This window comes from Ruditapes philippinarum, unplaced genomic scaffold (genome assembly GCF_026571515.1).
Source record: "Ruditapes philippinarum isolate M1 unplaced genomic scaffold, ASM2657151v2 ctg3633_1_1_1_1, whole genome shotgun sequence".
NCBI classification, from domain to species: Eukaryota; Metazoa; Mollusca; class Bivalvia; order Venerida; family Veneridae; genus Ruditapes; species Ruditapes philippinarum.
The window spans coordinates 36,904-64,481 of record NW_026856291.1 but is presented as its reverse complement, the minus strand read 5'-3'; the positions used below and the strand labels follow the sequence as shown (position 1 = coordinate 64,481).

The 27,578-nt window shown below is 32.2% G+C and overlaps 1 protein-coding gene across 2 annotated transcripts; it reads right to left on the bottom strand.

Moving 5' to 3' along the window:
* Window positions 1-11,493: 11,493 nt before the first annotated feature.
* LOC132746101 (uncharacterized) lies at window positions 11,494-23,000 on the bottom strand. Of its 2 annotated transcripts, none has more exons than XM_060735172.1 (5): window positions 22,729-23,000; window positions 18,757-19,381; window positions 14,186-14,352; window positions 13,727-13,950; window positions 11,494-12,679 (listed from the first exon to the last, which is right to left on the bottom strand). In XM_060735172.1, exons 1-5 carry the CDS (start codon window positions 22,813-22,815, stop codon window positions 12,445-12,447), a joined length of 1,338 nt encoding a protein of 445 aa, XP_060591155.1. In that variant the 5' UTR covers window positions 22,816-23,000; the 3' UTR covers window positions 11,494-12,444. The 2 variants fall into 2 exon arrangements, with proteins under 2 accessions (XP_060591155.1, XP_060591156.1); XM_060735173.1 differs by having other exon boundaries at window positions 13,736-13,950.
* Window positions 23,001-27,578: the final 4,578 nt, after the last annotated feature.

Sequence of the window (27,578 nt, the reverse complement as noted above, 5' to 3'; positions counted from 1 at the left end):
ATAGACGACACATTACTCCTGATCCCATTGATACCACGACCAAAAGTACACTACTTTTCCCATCATCGTGTCAGAAAAGACTCGGCAACCACACCCAAACATTGTGTTTTTGATTTCAAGTGCAGTTCATCTAACAATGCTAAATTATTGTCTGATAAATATACCACCAGAGGTTAACGCGTTGACTTCAATATTACTGCGTTTCAGTTCAAATTTGCCGTCTACATTGATATTGAGAAAACATTCTAAAACTTCAGTCTACATCACACGTTTGTTTTTGCTATCAGATCCAATTAATCCAGATAGTTCTTTTCAAATATACCGTTTTAAGTCAGTGCTTTTTGAAGCAACGTGCTCACCATTCATTCCGAACGCAGTTATTATGAAACAATTAGATTTAAATCAATGTAACATTACAGACCGAAGAAAGGAAGCGTTATATCTGGACAATTTACGTACAATCATACCAGATGAAAATTCACGGTTGGATTTCAGCAAATACAGCAGACACCTGTTCCAGCAAGCAGGCTTTAATTTGAGATCCTGGAGTTCAAACAACCCAAACTGACGTTAAATTATGCAGTTTGATGAAGTTGCCGACACTGATACAGTCACAAAGGTCTTGCGAATGCGTTGAGATCCTTTAGCCGATAAAATGTCGTTCTCCCCCAAAGATTTCAAACCAAAGTAATGACTTTTTATTAACTAACAGGGGGATTTTGAAAGAGTCGTCATCAATCTTTGATCCGTTAGGATTGCTCTGTCTAATTACTTTTAAAGGAAAAATGTTGATACATTTGCTATGGAAACAAAACTTTGACTGGGATGATGTTCTACCCGAATAAATAATCATGGAAAGGATAAAGATAAATGAAGATTTAGTTAAGGCCACCGAAATAAAATTCAGCCGACAATATTTCCCCAAAATCTACGCACAAAGATGAAAACCTGCATATTTCCGCCGATTCAAGCATTTAAGCGTATGGAACATACGCATATCTCGCTTCCGGTAACGAAAGTATACTTACTATGGCAAAGAATAAAGTATCCCCTTTTAAGCAGCTTACAGTTCTTAAGCTGAAACTGTGTGCAGCACTTCTTGCAGCAAGACTTTGTCGACATATAACGTCAGTTATTGATTGTAAAAGTGTATATCTATGGAGAGATAGTCAAATCGTTTTGAGTTGATTTCTACAGCCAAGAAACTAGCAATTGTTGTTTCAAATCGTGTGAAGGAAATACAAGAGATGATTTATTGTTTCCAATAGCAGTATTGCCAAATTCATGACAACCCTGCAGACCGTTTATAAAAAGGAATTATCTTCAAGAAATTTCAAAATAATTAATGTTGGATGCATGGGCCTAAATGACTTATATATAAGAGAGCATTTCCAAGGAACTTCTACCAGTGTAGTGTATTGAATATTACAATCATCAATGTGAAATAACCTTCCTGACAGCCTCAAGAACTGATAAAAAACAACAAATATTATAGAAACTCCAGACTTTCAGAGATATAATTTATATATGAAACCATTACTTGTTACGGCCTTAGTCAATCGATTTGTTAAGAATGGCAGACGTTCAGAGAAAACACGTAGACATTAAGATACACATAGGGATGGATTTAACAGCCACACAATAAATAATACACGTGCAACGACAAACTTTCTCAGAAGAAATAAAGTACCTAACAAATCTAGCAGATCACGTAGACCAATATACCAGATATAGTAACACAGCTAGATCTTATCATGAATGACGACAAACTAATGCGGCGGTAGATTACATAATGCACCGTTACATGAAAGCACGAAATTTCCGTACCTTCTTCCGTCCAATTATTACTTTACAGACCTTATCATAAGGGACACACTTATATTTAGCTTTATTCCGGTGCAGCAAGTACTGTAACATTTCCCTGTCAAAAGTACTAGTATTCGTCAACGGTTGCCAATAAAAATGTTCACTCTTGCGTCACGTGCCGCAAGGTAACAGGTAAAGCATATAGTATTCCCGACGCCCCACCCTTACAAATCAACAGACTGAAACAAGCACCACCATTCACTGTGACAGGGATATATTTCACTGTAGTATTGACACTAAAACACCTCATGGAGATTTACAAAAGGCATATACATGTATTTGTCTTTTGACGTGCGCAAATACATGAGCTATCATAAAGAGAGTGTAAGATATGACAGTGGAATCATTCATTTTGGCCAAACGCGCTTCTTCAGTTGAAAATCAATTCCAAAAGATATAATGTTGGATAACGCCCTTACTTATATAGTCACTGACAAAATCCTGAAGAACGAGTGCTTTGGTGAATTCAATGTGGCTTACTGTCGTGATCCGGAGTGAAAACTACAAACACCACCACCATCTGAAGAACGAGATTCTTGGAACACACAACATTTAGTGGACTTTTGTCCCGCAACACCCCCTTGGTATGGTGGTTGGTCAGAGAGACTTATAGGAATTACTAAAACATGTATCAGAAAAGTGCTTAGGAAATCATTAATAAGCATGGAAGTTCTGCGTACACTTGTTACAGAAATAGAATGCATTATCAATGGCCACCTTTTACATTGACATCGATAGATACCAAAGATTAGCAATCATCAACACCGTCGCATCTACTATACGGACACAGGATAACATTCCCTATCTATCTAGAGATCCCACAACAAAGGATTTAACAATTTTGATTAATTTGGATTTGTCATTTGCAAAAGTCTAAGATCATTTATTTTTTTAAACTCAGTTAAAAGGTCATATTCAATTTGTGCTTGGTTGTTGCCTTTAAAGGTTGAGACATCATTGCAACCATCGTGTATCCATGTGTTGTCGTACGAGGCGACTAAAATTGTTTGAAAATGTGTTTTGCATCTCGTAGCTTTAAGAGATTGGGTGGTTTTTTGCAACAAGTGATGCTTTCAGTTTGTAACAATCGAATTTAGCCAAACTCATTCCTTCTATTTTGACGGCATATTACATAAATTGTGTTTATGTGACGAAAATAAAATGTTTTTAAAATTATGTTCTTATTAAAGGTCTCACTGTAATTCAAAATTCTATGTTAATTAGTCGCTCCCCAGAAACAGCAGTTTTTCAGTGTTAGAAAAGAAAGTCAAGCCCAACTTTAACTTGCCGTTCTAGGTATATACTTTCACAACATTGATTGTTTGTTCTGCATAATAAACCATAGGGCCAAGATGACCTTAACCCACCATTCATTTTCCACTTTATAAACTGAAATATTTTGTCCTAATATTTTGGAAAGGCTTATTAAAAAATATTTATGTTGCAAGTGTGTTCTTATGAGACTATGTACAATATAAACAGAATAAATGACAAAAAGAGCAGGGAAAACTTCGATGGGTAAATTTTTCATAACTTTTGTGAATGAATACACAAAATGTCACATGCAAAATATGTAAGGTATTGTTTGAAATTTACAGTTGGGACAACATTTTTATATACATTCTATATGTTAACATTACTGTACCTAAAATGACAATAGGTAAAGCATTGTAAAAAATATAAAAAGAAGGCCAGCTGATATATATTACAATTCAATTCAGCATCACAAATTACACCCCTTGTCCAAATGTCATGTCTGTACGTCAAAAAGCAAGAAATATGTCAAATGATAACAAAAATATCATAAATAGGTAAGCTGCTATCAAAATTCAATTCAACATTAGAAATTACACTTTTGATCCAAATTACATGTCTGTGAATCAAAAATCAAGAACATAGCTCAAGCGATATCAAAAATATAAAAAAAAGCTCACCTGATATCAAAATTCATTTTGGCATCATATATTAAACCCCTGGTTCAAATGTTAAGGGTTAGGGTTAAATGTGCTTTCTCCAAGTTTGAATTCAATTTAAAAAATTACATCAATTTGCAAAAGAAATTTAATAAAAAAACGAGCATACAAAGTCATCTTTGTGAGTTAAGCAAAGGCATATAAACATTCAACAATGCAAATGAAACATCAGGTTCAACAGTTTGTCCCATAATTTATTGAAATGTGCTTGCTCCAAGTTTGAATCCAATTCAACATGATTGCAAAAATTACAACAATTTGTAACAAAATTTGATAAAAAAATGAGCATACAATCTCATATTTTTTAGTAAATTACAGAAAACACATGTACTCTTTCTTTACGCCTTATTTCATTTCCTGCGCGATGAATCTGTTCACTGATCTACCAGTGACCCTATAGAAAGTTTATGATGCAATTTGTATCCAAATTCTAGAGCAGATTTTATGCTTTACAAGATGCAATTTGTGAAAAAAAAATCAGAACTTAAATTTTACTAAGTTTGCCATAGTGCTTGTCTAGTGAGTTTAGGGATCAGAGCCTTATTTTAGCATGTTAAATGAAAAACTATGTGCAGATATGTTTACAATTCAGATACAAAGCATATAGTGTAATAATTGATTCAATGTTAAAGTATTCCTACTTGACAAAATATTAAGCATTTACTGTGTTCCATAACTGTATACCATCTTTTCAATGAGGTATTAAGTATTTCTTAAAACATTTATGATTTAAAATCATCATTATAACGTTTTTATAATTACAGGGTATTGTTAATAAGTATGTCCTTATAATGTGCTCAAGTGAATTCATAAATAACAATTTATATCTTCCCAGTGGTCATGACCTCAAATAATTTCATCAGCAAACAGTTCTTTACTCCCACCTTAGAATAAATGCATAACAGATCACATTTATGAAAGTCATGCCAACATAAGATGTTTCCCTTTCATTTAAGATATACTATGCTCAAATTTCATACTTGATCATATTTATAAATGCTTCACAGTCTCTTTGTTAATATAAAATAAACATGTTTAAACTTCACATGAAGGAGTTTAAAGGTTTTTTTCCCCTATTTTACCTCTGTTGACCCCTAAAAGGGACCAATTAAATTGGCATGTTCAAATTCAAGTGTGACAGTCAAAAGGATGCTACATACCAAATTTGTAATATACCCAGCTGTTAAAGAGAAGATGACGATTGTTTAAGCATGACGACTGACGTCGGACATCGGAGCATACCCCTTTGATACTTATAGCTCACCCTGAACCTTTGTTTCTGTTGAGCTAAGAAAAAAATATTGCATTTTGAAACTGGTATCGCTTCATTACTGAAAGATGACGTTTTGTTTGAAACTTGTAATACCCATCTGTATGGTTGCTTATTTGTACTATTCGTGTTTTCGCACAGCGATTCCGCCAAGCGAATAGTCGAAAATTAACAATTTTAAATGGCGGGGGGGGGGCGGATTGAAAAACACGCTTATTAGCGGAGGCGCTGGGTGAAGTTTAAGACATCAAATCCGCATGGGCACGAAGCGAAAACAGGCAGGCAGGCAGGCAGGCAGGCAGGCAGGCAGGCAGGCAGGCAGACAGACAGACAGACAGACAGACAGATTTGACAGATTTTGTGGATTCAATAGTATGTCCATTACAAACAATTTTAAAGTAATTAACTTGTTTTAGTTTACGTGTGGAACCAAAAATAAGGCATTCAGTCTTTCCTAGATGAAGTGACAATTTGTTATCTACAAGCTAAGATGAACAAGACTCTAGTGTTTGTCCAAGTTTTTGAAAAATGATACTTTTTGTGAGCAAAAGGAATTGCACTGTCATCGGCATACAGAATAAATTTACATTATTGATCTATACTAATTCTCATGTCATTAACATAGCATAAAAAGAGGACCCAGGATGCTGCCCTGGGGAACCCCACATGTAACAGGCATATAATCTGATAAAATATTATCAACACTAACAGTTTGCTTTCTACCTTTAAGATAAGCAATAAACCAGTCTGTATTAGAAATACCCATCAATTGCAGTTTTCCACATAAAATGTCATAGTCAACAGTATCAAATGCTTTTAGATCTAACATTATCATGCCTGTGTATAAACCTTCGGAAGTTTTTGATACAATGCTTAAAATGCTTACAGGTATATAATTTCCTACTTCAAGATTACTGTTCTTTTTATATAAAGGTTTTACCCTAGCTACTTTCATGTCATCAGGGAAATAATTTTCTGAAACTGATATAAAGTAAATGGTATTTTCAAAAAGGAAGCTGCTTTTTTTAAAAATTAGAGAATTTCACTAAACTGTATTCTTATGAGTTTAAATTCAAACCCTTTTTATAAAAAAATGCCCCAGAAAAATGTTTTAAGTAATTTTATTATTCTTAGTATTTTATCTTTTTTAAAAATCAAACAAGCTTTTGAGTAAATGTTTTTTTTTGCTAGCACAGGTTTTATCACAAGCTTAGAAGCAACAGTAAAAAAAAAGTATTAAAATTTTTGCTTTTTAAAGGGTTTTAGAAAATTTTCACTATAAAATTTTTAAAATAATATTTTCATTCCCTGAAATTTTGGATTTTTCCCCAATTTTTTTTTAAATTTTTTCCATATCCCTTTTTTGGTTATTTCTATTTTCAGCAAATTGATCAGTAAAATAAGAAGACATAACAAGTTTTACTTCTCTTTGAACAACATTTCTAAATTTACCATTACAAGAAAAATCTTCATGGCAACCATATTTTCTAAACTTGTATAAATAATGATCTTGGTCTTCAATCTCTGATGACATCCAATGTTCAGTTCTCTGTTTTAAACAGGAGCAATGGCATTCAACACTGATCTAAGACTATATAAAACATTTTCAAAATGTTCAATAAAAGTGATTGTTTTGGAGGTCTATATATGGTACCTACAAGTATTGGTTTGGTTTTTTGGTAAAAGGATTTCAATAAAAATAATTTCATCATTAAAAACATTTAAGTCAGGTCTAGCAGTAAAAGCAATATCATTCCTCCCATAGCAACAAACTTCTCCCACATGCCTGTCTCTATCATATCTTATAACTGTATAATTGTCAATATTAATTTCTGAGTCTGTAACAGACTTGTCAAGCCAAGTTTCAGATATAACAATAACAGCTGTTTTAGTTTTGAATGCAATTATTTTAAGTTCAGAAATTTTAGGCAAAAGAGATCTAACATTGAGGTGTAAAAAGTTAGTCCTTTTTTGAAACGCTGGAAGTGATCATCTGGTATAGTTGATGGTACAGTAGTTGAAGTAGTTGGTAGTGAAGTGCTGTCAAGTCAATGTGATGCATCATGGTCCCGGAAATCTGTAAAATCTTGTTTTTGAATAGTCTTGACTCTGATTATCACAAAAAGGCTTTTCATAATTGATAATAGCATGCAATCAACAGATGAACAACCACCTGAAGAGGTTTTAGTTTATCCTAAGGCAGTTGTCAGTTTAAAACATGTACGAAAATCATTACTTGACACACATTTTATTTTCACCAGAGAGCATTCCTACAATGTCCTTTAAGCAAAAAGTGGTGAAATTTTCAGAAAGGGAGCACAAAACCAAACTGGCATACATGAACATAAAAAGTAAAACTTACCAACTTGTGAACACCTTAAAGAAAGAAAGAGTTATAACAATGTATGCAAAGGAAAGGCACCAGGAAAAAAGTAAAACAACTCATGTCAATCAAACAGAACTGAGAAGGGACTTTTGTAAGGGGCGTCTCGCTACTTACACTGGAAGAGGACTTCTATCTGGTGGTAATAATCTGTGATTGCTTGCAGAATGAGTTTTAAAAGCAGTTGATGCAGACTTCATAAGCCCAGATTGTCAATATAATTTTGTAACACATAGTTAGAATTAAAGATTTACTGTTTTAATCACGGCAATCCCATAAAAAATATAAAAAAATAAATGATTGCTTGCAGTTATTTAATTTTTTTCATAACTTCATGATATTTCTCATTAAGATATGAGCCTTCTATAGAAATATTAATTAACCATTCTTTATAATTTAAATAACTAATTTGTAATTTTTAGGAAACTACAGAACAAAAAATGTTTCTAAACCCAAAGAGTATAATGATTTCCACATAAGGCCACTATCTGCTACACCCAAACAGGTCGAGCTGTAAAGCCTCAATAAACAAATACCCATAAGTCTGAAGCCTGATTGGTTTGGTTGCCACCACTTCATCATTCCAAACATTGTTACATAAAAGCCTCACTGACCAAAAACGCCAGCAACAGCTGAGATGTAACTGGATTTTCAATCGACCATGTTCCACGAGGGATAGCTGGGACATATTGAAGCTGAAGTTAGTTGTAAGTAGACTCAGTTTTCCAACATGGCCGGCTGAAAGTTCTGAAAGTTGTTGGGTTGTCATTAAATTAAATGGTTGTGTTGACGTGACACTTTATCATATTTTACCTAGATAGTAAGTGCATTTTTCAAAAACTCTCTAAATTCCCAGAAGGTCCTAGCATGACCCTGAACAAAGAATAAATCTATGTAAATTTTCAACTCTCTAAGTAGCCAATAAATCTGTTGTTTTTAGTTGGACTTCCTAAATAATACAGGGAAGAAATGAATATATGTAAAATTGCATAGGTTAATTTGAAATAGCAATCTTAAATCTCGGGATCAGATTCGCCAATATAAATTTAGTAAAAAAACAAAACAGAAATAATGTTTTCTGACATAATATAGGCGTCAAACCCAAAATTGATCTCAAGGAATTCTGGGATATTTGTTTTACATTCATATGTCCTTTTATTATAAAGTAATGTTCTGTTTAACCACGCATTCTTCTACATACTTTAAGTTCTATTTCAAAGCATGCATCCTGCTCCAGATTATTTAACGCTGCTTTAATGAGTCAAACATGTACCAAATCACCACTTAAAATAACGTTCATGATAATGTTTACCAATCTCACTTTTTCGGCTCTTTTCGTTATATCCATAGGTGTTGCAAATTTATTTATTTCGTATCAATAAATCAATGTCATTTACAAAATTCTATTTAAATATTGATTTGACTTAACCTTAACTATTTAATTGTTTTCTTTGAGCTAAAACGACATTCACGATAATAGAAATAAAGAATCACATAACAGTAAAAATGAACTGAGAAGAAGAAAACGTGAGTATGAAATAAGGTTTTTTCATTGCTTCTTCTTCTTCACTTTTTAAGATTTACTTCAGACCTTACATTTTGTTTCTAATTTAAATAATTTGTATGTGCAAACATATACAAAAACTTAACCGGAAAGTTAAATAGTAGGCTAAATATCTTAATCCTTTTGATTCTATTTCCATGTTTCATAAAATAGAGGAAAACAGAATCCCTAAAGAAAGCCCAAACACGGCAGAATTGAAAATATTGCAGACTCGGTTTGATTGAGCCTGTTCATTGTCGTTATGGGAAGTGCAAGTTTACGTCTACGCTCCCTATTACTGGCTTAAGCAGAATTCAACATTTAAACATGGAAATGGTGGGGTTTAGAATTAAGAAACTTCCGCAGATGTGTTCATACGGCGGTCATCATGGAACCTTCAATATGACACGTTAGTGCCATTCCATTTTAAAAGCGGCGTATTGGGGCAAAATTAATAAAATGCATGTGCACTAAACGAGAAAACAATGGGCGGAACTAAATAAAATGGAATTCTAAAGGATAAGATACAATATAATAACTAGTTTATGTTCGGCCGGGTATCTTTTTAAAAAAAACATGTCTTGTTTTAGTTGGGTGTAATGTCACATCAGCACAATTTTAAGGTCCTATGTGAAATTCCAGCTTTAATGCTGAATTCCTCCCCCACCATTTAAGCTGAAAAGGCGCCATTGGACCTAAAATTGTGTTGGTGCGATGTGAAACCCAACCCTTTAAAACAAATTCTCGATGGCATAACTGTAACTTATTTATAACGATATAAAAATATTGTGACTTAAATTCATTCCATGTTAATATATTAGGTTGTTGCTACTGGTATTACAATTTATTGTGACATAAAAATGCATGAATTATCCAGAAAAAAGTGGTTAAATAATCTGGAAAAAACTTGTTTTGTATGATAAATTGTATATTGTTATGTTTTTGGTTTGCTTTCATCATAAAGTTTATCAGTAAGTGTTAAAATTTTCGTTTGTTATTCTTATAAAGTATATCTTTATCAAACTTACAACATAATAAAATAGCATACCGATTTCTAGGGATTGCACTTTTAGCCTTTGTTTCACAACATCAAGTCATTTAAAGTTCAGTTAAAGCAAAGAGGCTTTCATGAGCTGTTTTGTCCCATATTATCCTGTAAAAATGAGCATGCATTTAATGCTGACAATTTGTCTTGTTTGTTGTCTTCACACTTTGCAATTAGTTGAGCTAATATCGAGATCATTATTATTACAGTCAGAACTTGCTAACCGCAATTGCAACTTGGATTCTTTACTTGGTGGTATACTTTGCACTCTGGTATTCAGCGGTGTAATATGTTCCTTTTTCAGGAAGAATTTGACATGTTATCTATGTTTTAAGACCCATTTTTATCACTCGACTCCCAAATCGCTGATTTGAGCCGATATTCGCATGGTTACTAGAAGTTTGGAAACAGTAATTTCACAAAGATGCATTCAAAATATAAATTCACAAGAAGTTTACACTAATGAGGAATAAATATACTTCTATACAACATACATTAAATCATGAATTTAAAAATCATTCGTTCATAAACACTTAAACTTTCACTAGTGATCCGTTATTGGCCAACTCAATGTATTAATTTGCAGAAATTTACTAATAATTATATCGTCTTTAGTGGATGCACACACCGTTTAGTCAATTTATCTAATTTTGTTAAATATTGTTGTGAGATGATTCAAAGGAAAACTAAAGTCACCCGAAAAGCTGCTTTAAAATGTTGAAAAATACGATTTTGCTAGAAAAATTAATAAGCGAAAATTGTTATCTTTTTTTAAAAATTGTGGCTTTGTATGGATGTCCCATGAAACTCTAGACATTGATACCTCCATTTGTATTTCAGACCGCGCCTTATTAATTGATATATTCATACATGTTCATGGAAGCTATAAATAAATCGAGGAGATTTCAATTCACCAAATACTTTAAGACGATTCTAAATATATTAAAAATATTCTGAAAATCTAAGACCTGCGTTATCATGATTTCGATGTTCTAGTCATAAATTAGGCATTCCAAATATGTATACCTTTTTTAATAATTTCCTTAAAATCTGGGTATCTGAGTCAGACACAAACAAAGAATCAAGAAGACGGGAGTAAAATGTGTATTTTATCTTCTTCCTCTTCTTTCTTTGTTCCATCATAAGTAAAAGCTTAAATTGTTACTTATTAAAAGATGGAGTTCGTAAAATAAAAAAATTGAATTCTATGGTTTAATATCACTGCCCGTCTTCCTGTATCAAAAATGTAAAACAGTACTTCTATATGGTCATATAATTAATAATGTATTTTTTGTTTTTGTTTTATGGTTTAACTTGATTTGCATGTCTTTATTTTTCTACTATTTCATTTTTAAAAATAATTAATGATCAGTTATTTGATTAAATCTATGAATAGTTCCAAATAACCACTTATGAAAAATAAAAATCGCAAAGTCTACTTTACTTTTCGGTAAAAAATACTACATTTAAAAATATTTGCGATTCAATTTAATGTTTTTTTTTCTGTGTTAAAATTGGTTTTAACAATACAATTATTTGTGTTAATTTCTCTTTACTATTTCTTGACACAATCAGTTGTCTTTTATGAATATTGAACTTAATTGAATCCAACTCAGGGAAATTAGCAATATTTGTTAATATTAAGTCCTTCATAGTTAACGTTTTAAATAAAAACATTGAACTTTGCTTTGTTTTCTTGTGAGAAATGAAAATATTGACAATGTCAATAAATAAAAATTTTCCTGTGTCCATCAAACCTCGTTTTTGTAATTGGCTTAAAACATCAATTGCAAAAGAAAAACCTAGAACAATTATAAAAATGTTAATCATTTCAACAAATTTGATAAAACATTTTATTTAAACCGCCTGAGTCTGGTGTTATCTTCATTTATTTGAATTCAGTCACGCCTTCTAATGTCGATACAGTTCCTGCAAATGATATTTTGCCATCCGGAAAGTTTGGCGTTTTGAATTAGCTTTAGAACAGAGTTACAAGAATTATCTTCCGAAATGTAATTTATAAATTAGGAGTAAAGCTGGATTCGAAATGTTTGACTTATAAGTTGTCATGTACAGTTTCAACAAAGCCTTTTTAATGTATTGAAAGATTTTGCATTGACTAAGCATATACCGGCATTGAAGATATTTCATTTCATTAAACGAATTTTTTGAAATGCAAGATGTATATTTTTAGTACTAAATATTTGGAAACAATATCTTGCATTACATTCATAGCACATCATTTTTGCTGCAATGATATTAAGTTTACTTGAACACTTGTCGAAGAAGATTAAACAATCTATAGATCAAAAATGCTCTCATTTTCCCTTTAAGATTAAAATAGTTTCTGATACATTCTGGACACTATAATCTCGTTTGTGTAATTGATTTTATGACTTGATGTACATTAAATTGTATTTCTCTTTCGTTAGCTAGCATTTCAATTGACTTATAATAATGTCTAGGCATTGTCTTGCAGCTCTGTTTCATTTTAAAAATCCTGCCTTTGATGTAAACTGCTTTAATCTGTGCTTTGTTAAAGTCCGTTCTACATTTGCGAAAATGGTGCAATGCTATCTCTTCGGGATTTGCAAAGACTCTGTAAAATTAAGGAAAATACTAAATAATCCTATATCTTTCAATGCAATCATTTAAGTTTTATTCTTGTTAGAATAGACTAGCAGAGAAAAGTATCTTAGATCAAACGCTGATGTAAAAGGTACCGGATAAATTCACATATATCTTAAAAACAATTAATATATAACAATTATCGTTACTCCCCTTATAGCGGAATTTCATCAAATTGATAAAAGTGTCAAAAACTCGAGAACTGTAAAAGAAGGCGTGTGCTTAATTACAAGATAGTATTCACCACTTTACTTTAGCTGCTACCTTTAAAAGTATGCATAAACATTCTGAAATTTTCTTGTTTGAAATATATATACATGAATTAGGCATTTGTTTGACTTTCAAACTCTATTTAGTTATAAGGCCATCCGGCCCATACATATGAAGATTAATTATACAAAATATACATCTGTGGATGCTACAAATCAGGCATGATTAAGACATAATAGAAATATGTAAAACAAAATGTCAACAATTATCATAGAAATAGAATCGGTACTAATTATCTAAACATAGACAAAAATTGATCACGTTCTCTGAACGCTATATATAGAAAAGTTGCTAATTTCTAAATTGTATCAATATCTTGAGTTAACATCGCATTATAATACTTTATATATGAAGGATATTTCGAGAAATAATCACTGATGTACGTCCGTCTTATAGTAGTATAGTATAGTGGACAAAAACGTACAAAATGGTACTAAATTTTTTACACATTCAAAAAATGGGTAATATCTATAATCAAGTTCAAAACAACTATATCGCCCAATTTCTATCGATAAACAATGAAATGAAGATCGAAAATTTGCTAAAACACTTCTATTTTTCAATATCCAGAGACAATAAACATTTTTTGCAGGTAAATAATCTTTTTTTTAAATGAATGTAATCCATCAATTTCACATTTAATGAACATTTTGACATCCAATTTTGAACATAATTATTGGTCTTTTAATCTATTGACATATACTGATAAAAATAAAACAATATAATGTAACATAATGTAATACAGTACCGACTGTACCCTTTCATTGGCAAAACTGCATGAATAGTACCGCTTTCAAGACGGACACGTGACGGCATATACGCATTTTTTATCCAGTCTATAATAGGTAGTGTTGCTTCCCCATAACGGCCAATCATTAACTCATGATTATAGTTTGTTGCGTTCCAAGTCATGTCATGAAATACAATGTAAAATTTCAAAACACCTATTTTCCTATAAAGTAGCTTGTCCACCTGGAACAAATGAAACTACCTTTGAAAAGCATGTTGATCATGTTGCCAAATAATAAATAATGAAAGAAATGCATTTAAATAAAATACCTTAACGAACCGCACTTTATTTTATCCATATTAATAGTTGTTCACTCCTTCGCAAACATACATTGAATCGGAAAATAGATAACAATGACCCAAAAGTATAAACATAGTTTCGAAAACATGTCATTAATTAGTTATCTGCGATTCTTACCAAATATTTTTTTAGTAAACCCTTTTCTGACGTGTTCATCACAATAAACTCATCTCGGTCGATGTCGATGGTTATATCGAAGTACCTGTGTCTTTCTCTGCAATCAAGAAGAGCAACGTGCTCGTCCTTAAATAGTTGAAATGTATGTGCCTTTCTCGATATTTCATCTGAATTATTAACACATTGATATTAACACTTCACAAATATGAAATATATCATTTCTTTGGGTTTTAAAAAAAAGGTTTTTTTAAAAAAAAATATTTCATTTTTATACTTAAAATTTTCCTTAACTCATCCCTCAAAAACTAACGACGTTATGGACATTTCCTTTTTTGCCCAACCAAAATTTAATGCCGTTAGATTCTTGAAAAATAATACATTTATCAGACATTACAATATTTTATGACAAGAATGTCTTTGTAAATATCTTTTTGGTGGATTATAAAACTTCATATTTCCATTGAAACGATAAACGATATTAAATAGATGATATTGGATGAGTGTAGATTAAATATTAAATTTATTGGACGAGTTGAATAAAATACTATTGTGTTATTCAACGAGTTAAATAAATTTTGTATTGAATCTACACGAATATAATATTCTATTTATCTCGTATATAATATAAAATTGGTAAACTATTAACAAGGGTCATTTTGATTTGACGCGCCTAAAGTGTAACGCTAACATTAGCGCATTAACGCTATGTTTATAGTGCAAATAACGTCACTTCAAAGTGCTTTTACACTATAATAATATCGTTTTAATTAAATGGCTTTATTACACTCCTGCGCCGCGGTTTTGTGATAAAATATCGTTATTTTGTCGTACTATATTTTTGAAACCTTATAAAAAAGTAGTTTTACACCTTTCACTTATTCAAATTTTGCATAAAATCGTTTAACATATCAATTTGAATAAAAAAGGAAATATTTTGGATTTAAAATGACACAATTGTTACAAACAAGTCTTCAATTCCCTGTTTATCAACTACTTAAAATCTATCTATATTTACGGCAAGATCCTGTAACACTCTTTTTTCAGGGTTTCATGGTTTTATTTCATAAATATGATGCTCAAATAAAGATTTTTCAATATTGCAAGTTCCAATAAGAATTATTTATAAAGATAATACCGAATTTAATTTTTTATGTAAATAAAGGGCGGGGGGTAATTAGAAATTTATTTTCTATAAATTCAAAGTCAAATTTTCCAATAAGAAATAAATGCATATAATTTATTGATTAAATATAATGTGCACAAATATTTGCAGTACACATTTTTCATATGTTTTGATGTTTGAAAATTGTTTTATTTGCATAATTATATACATATATAATTTTTGCAAGAGTGGTATACACACAGTGACTTCTCACTTCCCCTCGGAGCGTGCGCGTCGCTGAGAAGGCACAGGGCATCGGCAGAAGATAGCTTGGCTGATGGCTAACTATAACTGAAGCCTCCGTGGGCGTTAAAGAAGGAACCGCTACTTAGTCAACAACTGCGGACCAGCTGCCGGTGTCCTGACTAATGCCGAGGGGAGTGGCCCTACAAAGTAGGCGCTTGGGTCGACGAGGACGGTGTGCTAGGGTACGTGAGCCCCTAGCACGGTTAGACGGCTTGAACGGCAGGCCTTTTCCTGGCACAAACAGCCCTTTTCAATGGCTTACCTTTCCTATTGTCACAGTAAACTAAAGTAGAGTCATTTTAATTGCAATCAGACAAAAGTTAAAAATCATTCAGGGATAAAAACATTATAATCTGGTTGTTTTTTGTAGAGTAAAAACCGCACTTTATTTTATCCATATTAATAGTTGTTCATTCCTTCGCGAACATACATTCAGTTTTCAGTGACCGCCGTATAGTGACCTACTTTTGGCTCAAAATTCATATCTTTGGCTAATACTCCGTGGAAATGGCATGGAGGTAAATCATCACCACTTTGTGCTTCAAAATGAACTCTTTAAGGACATGACTGGTGACATGTCCAAGGTCTGTACTCGACAGCGAAAGATGCATTTTGTGCCAGAAAGGGCGGATGGACCCTCATTAAGCTTTGACTTCTATCAATCAATATACACACAGTGACAATATCAATCACAAAACATACATGATCTTTAACCTTTTGATATTCAATAAGGTATATTTGTTATTCGCAATAATTCATTGTTGGGGTTATTTTTATCGTTATTTAACCATTGAAGTTAACATGTGCATATCTATAGACAGTAGGTGTCAAGGGTGCCTATTGACACTAAGACCTGTTTAGAATAATAATGACTAAGTTAACGATAACGTAATATGAACTATGTCCATATTATGGACTAAACAAATATATTAATGCATAGTGTATTATATCATTTTTGATTTGTTTTAAATAAATTGTTATCTATTCAGTTGTTTAGTTTGATATATTGATTGAAGGAAAGTAATAATATATTTAAACAGTTTCTGCATTCACATTATCCGAAATTTATTATGAAATATATATTAACAATGTACAAACCATGTATGATTTATCAGCAGTGTAGTTTAAACAGACAGATATGTTATGGGAAGAGGTAGATTTTTCAGCACGACACATTTGTTGTGTTTTTGTTGTTTTAAGCTCTTAATAATTCCTCCTTTCTTGTTGTGTTGTTCTTGTTTTCTTGCATTCACAATCATCCCTAGGATGCTTTGCCTCAATTTTGTTATTAATGTTTCGAAGTCTATAACAAAACTTCACAATAAATAATAGGCAAGTTCAAAAGATCATGTACTTACCACTTTTGTCTATGAAAACGACCAACCAGAGCCTGCACATTTACAATTTGTCGTTTTTAAATATCTTTAGTAAATTCGTTTTTCTCGTTTTTAATTCAATGAATAATGAAGCGTTGGTCCAGCTCTTATATCAATAAAAAATAATTTTATATTGTTCAGATCCTGTCAATCAGAAAACAAGTTCAATAATGTATCTGTTTTATAATTTAGACAACCATAGGCATAAGAAATGTGTTACAGTGTATGTTAAATATCTAAATCGGTATTTTGATTAATAACTTACCTAAATTACTAAAGGACTAGGTATAAAATTTATCTGAAAGACTTAAACAATGTTAAAATGTGGAAAGAGAATAGCGGGCGGAAGTTTATTAAACGCATACATGTTATTTAGAGAGAAAACAAAATGTAACGAAAACTCTAACATCTATACGTTTGACTAGCTCATCAGTTAATAATTTTTAGACCCAGAAGTTATGTAATACAAACATATAAGCGCTTATGATGATATTGATTGGCCAAAAAACATAATGGGATCTATTGGATCTATGCAACATTTATTCTCATTACGCCGTAACAGCCTGTAGATGGTAAAAATTATTCATAATACGTTTACAAACCATCTCAGCTTCTAACCGCAAAATAGATATTTAAAAAGAGGGAGCGGATGAAGATTATTGTTGCTGAAATAAAATGTTTTGTATAAAAACACGGAGCCCTCAATGTGACATTTCCACACATTTTTTTTTCACGGAACTTTATCCGTGTTTACGTAAAATTAATTATTTTTTACGAAATATTATTTCGTTTTAACGGAATGTTAATTCGTTTTTGCGAATATTTTTTTCGTTTTTACGCAATAATTCTTTGTTTTCACGAAAGATTATACTTAAGTCGGGTCTTTTTAATGAGGAGTCATTCTCAATCCAAAATATAAGGTTCCAAACACTTTTTCTTAACAGCTAGCGTAAAATCTTTTTCAATTTCTGAGACAATTAATCTTTTCAAATATGTTTCACATTTCACAAAATGCAACATTTTTTCCCAAACTTTTATCAATGGGCTTTACCCGAAAAAGCTGCAAAAGGATATGCATGATTTCTAAATTCAAGGTCATCGTGATCTTGACCTGTGACGACTGACCAAAAATCAAAAGGGGTCATATTCTGGCCAGGGCCTCACTGGTCTCTTCCCTCACTCAAATATAAAGACAGTGAATGTCATAGGTATTAAGTTATAGAAACGGCAAAAATAAGCTATTGTGCCTATTGTGACTCACATGATTTATTTCGTAGTAACGAAATATTTATACGTCTTTATAAAGCATTATTTCGTAAAAACGAAAGAAAACTTTAAATGTTGAATTCTGCTTAAGCCGGTGCTAGGGGGCGTGGACGGTAACTTGCACTTTCCAATACCGTTCATGAACAGGCTCAATCAAACCGAGCCTGCAACATTTTCAATTTTGCCGTGTTGGGCTTTCTTTAGGGATTCTGTATTTATCTATTTTGTTTTTTACGAATTTGTATTCGTAATTACGAAATAATATATCATAAAAACAAATTTATATATCTAAATTATGAAATTATATTTCGTAAAAACAAATTGATATTTTTTTTAAATAATATTTCTTATTAACGAATAAATGTTTCGTAAAAACGAATTAAGTCCTGGGAAAACAATATGGAAAATGTCACCTTAAGGGCTCCGTATGTGAATGCCAGACAATGATTTTAATATATTTCTTTTGAACGAATTGCCGTATATCGTTTCTTCTTGCTGACAAAAGTATATTCGAAACATACTTTCTAGTGGTGGTATTAATTCCACTGCTTGTAGTATTCCTTTGTTTTCATAATATCTCAAAACACGTTTAGATAATTCATTAAGACTTGGGTTGTAATGTATCGTAAATGTGTCCACTCCATGAAAAAGATTCACTTCAAACCATTCTATTAATTGAAATGCATCAATTGATCCATATAAGTATTTATTGCATATTGCTAAATTCGGTCTGTTTGTTATTTGTTTACGAACAGTCACTGTAATATAAAATGTTCTTTCGGTTGGGCATTCGTCAATTTGTTTGACAATAGAGACATAATCAATGCTGATTATCCGTGGAGGAACATGACATTCAACTCGACTTGCATACAAACGTCCATAACCACGCACAAAATAATTTGTTTTCGATGACTGCAAGGAAAGCATTTCATTGTTTGCTACTACACAACATTTATATCTGTTTATTGTAGCATTTTCTTGTTGCCAAGAGAGAACGACGATCGTTTTTTCCTCGTTTCGATTGATTTTGTCTTGATTGAAAAAGGCTGAATAAATATATGTTCCTTGACTTGAAATCTCAACAAATCGCCTCTTTACATTTAACTGATCCATTTTCATCACTTTTGAAGAAGGAGTCAATTGAGCCTACATATTTAACAATAACTGATTAATGTGTACATTATAATTAAAACATTTACCGATACATATGATTAGATAATACATGTATTTATTGATAAATATGTTAAAAAACTTAAGAAACGTAGTAATCCTGACATAATAACCAACAATACAATACAGCAGAAAGATAGCATGCAGCTAATGTTCAATCATTGAAATTGGGTAAAAATAGAGTATTAAAGTATTATTAACTAATAGTCAGAAAGCATATGTGCTATGCACATTGCCAGTGATGATTTTGTTCTTTTAATCATATATAAAATGAAAAGTATATATGATTTCAAATAGCAGGCTAATTAAAAATTCTAGGAAATATTGTCTGAGATATATTTTTATCCTGCTACTGTCTATATCATCAGCTGGATAAAGCCTTGCCGGATAAACTTATCTATCTCCAGTCATTACGTCACATGATGACGTCACATCTTTAGCAGCAAAACAAAACTACATATAGATGTTATTTTATCGGGGAAAAGTAAGAATGAAACCATTTAATTATTCTAAAAAGGTAATAAAAAGCAGGATACATCAAATACATGATTGATATCGGGATAGAGAAGGTTTATCCGGTTGGCTGCGAATGTGAATCTTGGCTCGCTAAAGCTCGCCAAGATACACTTTCTCGCTCACCGGATAAACCTTCTCCAACCCGACATTAACAATATACTATAAATTTACATAGCTCCTTGACAAACTGTAGTTTAATATATTTCATCTTTGAAATCTTATTGGAACAGTCCCAGTTTATCCTTTCATCGTTGTTGTCGAACCGATTTCTTTTAGGCAACCATTCTTCATATTGCTTTAAATTACTTTTTCGAAAATAACAAATATCTAAAATAAGTTTATTGATCTCTGTCATACGATCACATCTACCAGTATTTCAAACACTTGAAATAAATTTTTTCATATAAAATAAAATAGATACAAATAACCCATAATAAAAGTTTTCCTTCATTCTTGTGCTTATTTTTTATGCTACATGAATTGTTGATTTTGATTTAATTTCCTTGTTAACTAATCTTTTTTTTTAAATTCTATTATACATAGCTTAATATTTAATTCCTTATAATTTCTAACTGTGATTTTCCTGCATAAAGCGGTAGTTTGTATTCTAACTTGTGATTATTCGACATGTTTTTTGTATGTTTCCTGCTCTGAGGAGATCTAACCAATGCTGATGAGAAATTTGATTTTTTAAAAGGTAAATAAAGTCACCACTTAATTTTGGATAGTCAAGCAATTTATCAAGTATTTTACATATGCCATTTTAACTTAATTTAACATCAGTTAAAAGTTAATATTACTTTAAAAAGATATGTAATATGAAATTCATTTATACTGTGCCATCCATAAATATCTTTAAACCTTTTATAAACTGCTTACTGGATGATTTACAATGATTTTATACATTTCTGAGATAAATTTTTACATTTTACATCAGTTGCGTGTGATTACCTGTTAACTTTATAAAGCATTATCATTAAGGTTAATAAAAAATAACAGGTTATTTATAAACATTTTCACATATAAGCGGAAATCGAAAATATTAAAAAAGGTACCCCGGCATTTTAGTATAATTGTTAGCACCTTTAGCACGAATAAAATATTAGCATGTTCTAAATAAGGAATTGACAAAATAAGAAATTAATATTTTTGCAAGATCATGGTTATTTGTCTCAAGATCTTGCCGGTTACCACGGTAACGATGCTCATGCTGTGGTTAAAGTCTTACGAATGAAGTCAGAGTGATTTTATTTATCCAGTGACACAGTGCACTATTATTCAGATGCTATTACGTGTTGGTCTGGTCCAACACATGCGTTTAAGCTGAAAATGTCAATGCAATCCATGCCAGACAGTCTTCCAGATACTTTCTGCAGTACACTTGTTGCCCTGTACAACACTACATCAACCCATCATAAAAAAACAATCATTGAACTTGACTAAGGGAACTTGACTGTTTCTACTACATAGTCTGAAAAAGTCTCAATGCGACCTTCTACAACTTTAACTTGACAATCATGTTAGAATCATTAAACTTGGTTTTGTTGACAACAGTAATGATGTTACACAGTATCACATGACTCATATTATAGCGAAGTGTAAGGAATGGCATGTAGTTTAATTCTGATGTCAAATTCAGTAGCCAGACTTCAACCTCCGCAAAATCGTTGGGCATGCAAATAATTTCAAGTTGTAAAACATAATTTCTAGCGGACCTCAATGTCTTATAATTGACATTTTAGATTTTTGAAATAAACATTAGCGTTGCAAAAAGTCAGGACAAAACATGAACAAGCAAATGAAAATACAATATGTTTAATATTAGTTTTAAGCCTTTCTGAGTGCATCATCTTTTGATGTTTTTTTTATAAATATCTGTTTTTATTAGAATAACAATCATTTACACTAAACCGATACCAAAAAGATGTCTGAAATGGATGAATACTTTTTAAATTTTAAAAATGTATTTTTCAGGGGTGTAAAGGTATTTATGGATGGCACTTTATATTCATTTTAGTTCGAAGATGTAGTCTAACACAGTTGGAACATTTTCTATATACAAAAAGAAGGCCGGAAGCGTGCGTTATTCTACAACAATGCACTCACCGTTTTTATTTCCTCCCTCTGTATTGACGGCGCCATTTTGTTTAAAAAAAAAACTTATAAAAAAAAAATTTTTGTTGAATTTTGTCCTGAAAACTGTATATAATGATAGAAAATGGTCTAAGAAAATAAATCCGCACACCAATATCTTTAATTCAGTCATTAACGCTGTACAGACGTTTACAGTGTTATTTCCATGCTGTCACTATGTAGCGGCAAACATCGTGAGCAAAATCATTTTAAACAAGAACGCTATCTTAATATCGCAAACCATATAAATCACATTAATTTCACTATAAATAGTGTAAATCAACGTTTTCAAAATTCATTATTCTCGAACAGAAGACTTAACTACATTTTTACAACCGACTGCAACAGCCTTTAAAGAACGTTTCTATTAGAAACGTTTGGGCGAAAACAAACTTAACAATAAACATAAAGTCTAACTACATATTTATTTTTTTTGACACGTAAGAAAGAAGATAGAAATAAGTTCTTTGTGCATTACAGTATAATGATGCACGGCTTTTCGTTCAAATATTATTCACACAGGTATATAGGCACTACGAATTTGAACTTACACCGTGCATTATTTTGCAACAATGCACTCAGAATTGATATCTATTTCCTTAGTAAAACATTCACCTCCGTCAAGATTCTGTATTTACTAAGTGTGATAAATCAGTTTAATTCTTTTCACTCACCAATTCCTGTAACAAAATACATCCTAAAATGCTAGAAACTAATGCCACTGTGAGCAATTTGCAACTAAAAATAAATCTATATTTCATTGTTTACGAAGTTATTCCAATGACTTTCTGTGGATAACAAATGGTTTGCTTGCGAAGCAATGTTAGATCTTATTTAATAATAAGCCAAGTAAATCTAAATAGTTTTATGGAAAAAACGCTGATACACAAAGTATTAGAATATTTGTTTCATTCCTTTGTTTTGTGATGCTTTGGTTTTTGCTCGTCTGTTTTGTCCTTGTTGTCATCGTACAAACACTTTATTTAAAGCTAGTTATTTAAACAGGGTATAATTTATAAATAAAACAACTTGCCATACTTGTTCATCTTGACATGGTGTTGTTGTTACACAAGGGTCGTTATTCTAAACCTTTATGTTTTAAATTTATAACACTTTAAATAAGAACTTTTGTAACAGAGTTTAGTATTAAAACAACTTTATTACATATATTAATATTGAATGGTGTAGATTCAATATCAAATTTTGAATGACTTTAGATAATGTATATTCCTTATGGTGACATTTCCGTGGACAGTATTAGCATCAAGCTTAGAAATCCACTCAGATACCTTGTTGTAGGAATCGCGGCAGAACAAGACTGCCCACCTTAAACATTGGACAATTGCTTCTTTCCTTTTACCAATTACCTTCAGGACCAAATACCCTTTCTCTGCATCCTTCCCTACCTAAATGATTTGAGATACAGAATAGGCTTGGCAAATCTCAAATCCCTTATAAATCCACTTTTTTGTAATCACACCGGCTACTGGGTATGCTATTCCTCTTATAGCCACCCATGGTTTCTACACTACTGACTAATTCATGCGTTTAATGACATAGATAGGTAACCTTTTTACTATTTTAAAATGAGCAAGAAAAACCAATCGTTTAGAAAAAAACTTAAATCGAGGGTTATCTATCTAAAACAGACTAGCCTTTTTCACACAGAATGTCCGAACTCATATAATTTTTCGATTAATGCTTCATGACCTTTTTAGAGGGTTATCGTTTAGAGATTGTGAACGTAACCGACACATACCTAAGTACCAGGGTAAAGAGAGAACACCGTCAAAACAATGTGTGCATTTGTACTGTGTAAGGCTATCATGCTTTTTACTATCTCTTTTGACCACTACCTTGCGTTAATCTAATCCGGGTTCATTCTAGTTGGTTCCGTTGCATAGTCTCACGTACTCTTTATCAATGACACAAAAACATAAAACAAGTTCGTAAATATAGTTGCTTTCATTTTGTGTGGTAGACAAACAATTCACAACCTGTCATTTATGTATGCAACTACTAGGTCAGGTACGGATAGGCCGAGATCAGGTATTCCCCGAGTGACGTCATGTAGAGCGGACCCTTCGTTACGTTAACGCATCTACGTTATCGCTTAATCTCAGCAACAGTAAGGTTAGGGATCTCGGCTCAGGCAATAAGTAATCGTATCATAGGTATTGTAAGAAAGAACACCAATAAGTTCGCGTCGTTCTTATACAGGACAAAATCTATATGTGTCACAGAGCTGTTTTAGAGATTGGGCTTCCATTTTATTTTGTTCCGCCCATTGTTTTCTCGTTTAGGGCACAGGCATTTTTTTTACTTGGGGACCATATGCCGCTTTTCATGGAATGGCACTTACGTGTAACATTGAAGGTTCCATGATTACCCTCATATGAACACATCTGCAGATGTTTCAAAATTGTACCAATTCGTGTTAAATGTTGAATTCTGCTTAAGCCGGTGCTAGGGGGCGTGAACGTTAACTTGCACTTTCCAGTACCGTCCATGAACAGGCTCAATCAAACCGAGCCTGCAACATTTTCAATTTTGTCGTGTTGGGCTTTCTTAAAGGGATTCTGTTTTTCTCTATTTTTTGATGTCACATGCACTGGACACGAGTCCAATTGCAAAACGTGATTCATATGGACGTTACGAGATGTTTGCGTTCATTGAACGTCGCCTTTCCTTGTTGATCTTGTTTATCATATTTTGCCCAATGTTGCGTGCAAGGACGTATACGATCATTGTTCCAGGCAACTTTATAAAAGAAGGATATGTGAAAGTCATCCTAAAGCACATCATATGCTTTGAAATTCATGCAAAATCAGGGTCCAGGATTTTTTTAGTTTGATAAAATTTGGACATACGGAAGATAATGTAATATTTCCGAACAAATTGATTTACGGAATATAAGACAAGAACATTCTAGCTATAACTGGACGGAATACATTTCAGTTTAGAAAAAAAAAAAAAAATTGTATATATTTCTTTAAAGCTACTATCTCACAGATTGATGTCTCCACGTTTTTGAAATTGAATATCACCAACAGATAGAATTTCACGGCAGACTTGTCTATTGATACGGAACTAGATTAAACGCATATGACTTGTTCGACGAAAATAAATCTTGGGTTAGGCTTTCCATGCTGCAATTTTAAATCGATTATTTTTTTGAAATATTGAATTAAATTATAAAATGAAGAAAAACTGAATCCCTTAATAAATCCCAACATGACAAAACTGAAAATGTTCCGGGTTTGGTTGAATAAGTCTGCTCATGGACGGTAATGGTAATTGCAAGTTATTGTTCACGCATCCTAGCACCGGCTAGGTAGAATTCATAATTTATCATGAACTGGTAGATTTTAGAATTTTGAAACACCCGCATATATGTTCATACCGCGGTTATCACCGTAAACGAATGTTTGCATGTAAAAAGATACGTTGGTTGAGGTTGTGTGTTCTTAAATTCCGTAATTGAGCGTTGTACTATATATCATTAATATATGTCTGTAAAAAAGACAACAAATAAACCCAAACATTTTCGGTAATCCTGTTAAAAACTGAATTTTATATAGTAAGTTCTACTTACATCAAGCTGTCCTGCTCGCTACATGTAAACGGGTGTGATCAGAAGGGTTGTTAATATATGTGTCAAGTGAAACCTAACAACCTTTACATGGAATCGACAAATATTATATCTATCCATGACTAATATGTTGAAGTTTTAGCCCCGTTTTTTGTTGGTGAGTAACTTCAACATAGGTATATTAAGTAATTCGAAATATAACAGTTTTTGACAAACTGACTGACTAAATATCGATAAATATTGGCCATCTGCTAAATTTTTATCTGACTGATTTTCATATTATGATAGATTTAGATTTTCATTATTTCAAATTTAATGTATGACTCACTGATTTCTGTACACTCAATGTTTGTTGAAACAAGATTGTTTGTTTAATTGGATTTGACATCACACCGACACATTATAGGTCATATGGCGACGTTCCAGCTTTACTGGTGGAGAAGACCTCAGGTGCCCTTCCGTACATTATTTCAGGCACGAACGGGAACCTGAGTAGAACCATCGACGTTCCGTAAGCTTGCAGGATAGCTTCCTTACATGAAAGAATCCAAAGTCCCTGTCTTGAAACTAGATTAAATATGCTATATAAATGTGTTTTTTGTTCATGTTTTCTACATTAACATTGTTTTGCCTGTTGTCATTTGTTTTCTATTTGTCAAATAAATAGAAATAGAGAAAAACAGAATCACTAAAGAAAGCTCAACACGGCAAAATTGTAAAATGTTGCAGGCTCGGTTTGATTGAGCCTGTTCATGGACGGTACTGGAAAGTGCAAGTTACCGTCCACGCCCCTAGCACCGGCTTAAGCAGAATTCAACATTTAGACACAAAAAGGGAGAAATTTTGAATTTTGAAACATCCACAGATCTGGTCATACGGCGGTTATCATGGAACCTTCAATGTGACACAGTAGTGACATTTCATAAAAAGCGGCACATTTCTATGAGCCAAGACGTCTTTAAAGTGTGCTATTTGTCTTAAACATTAATATTGTAGTGCCATTACACTAAACAATAGATAAATAAAGAATCCCTAAAGAAAGCCCAACACGGCAAAATTGAAAATGTTGCAGGCTCGGTTTGATTGAGCCTGTTCATGGACGGTACTGGAAAGTGCAAGTTACCGTCCACGCCCCCTAGCACCGGCTTAAGCAGAATTCAACATTTAAACGTGAAATAGAAAAATTTTTGAATTTAGAAACATCCGCAGATGTGTTCATACGGCGGTTATCATGGAACCTTCAATGTGACACTTCCGTGCCATTCCATGAAAAGCGGCGTGTGGTCCCCAAGTAATAAAAAGCGTGTGCCCTAAACGACAAAACAATGGGCGGAACTAAATAAAATGGAATTTTGAAAGGGGATCAGAGGTTATGAAGCCTGCGTATCACAGATAAGACGTCAAAAGACAAATTTAAAAAGCAGGCAACATATCCTAAGGGTGATTCAACATTATTCAAGTAGGAATATTGGAACCACCCAAATAGAAAATGCCGAAAATTTGAAACTAAAAATACCACAAGCACAACAATAATGTCGTGCTGAACTTGATTTTCATTAATTATTTTCTGACATGACTTTTTGTTTGTTTCTTTTTTTTGCGCAACGTACTTTTTGTCTTCATAGTTCTTGGTTTTTTTTATATCAATACAACATTTATGTTGCATAATCTAATGTTAATGTCTGTTTAGGAAGTTCAATATTCAGTCAGGTCTAATAGGGTGGTTCTGTATTTTTTGTATTTTTTCATCTTTTTTTTTTGTATGTTTAATCCATTAATCTATTTTTTTTCCAGTTTATGGTTTATTCATATTTATTATGAGTTTACTTCTTCTTCTCACTATTTTTCACTTTTAATTTCATTAGAAATATTTTATCTTTTTCATATATTTTTTTCCTTACCAATTTTAGCTTCACTTATTTCTTTTTAAAA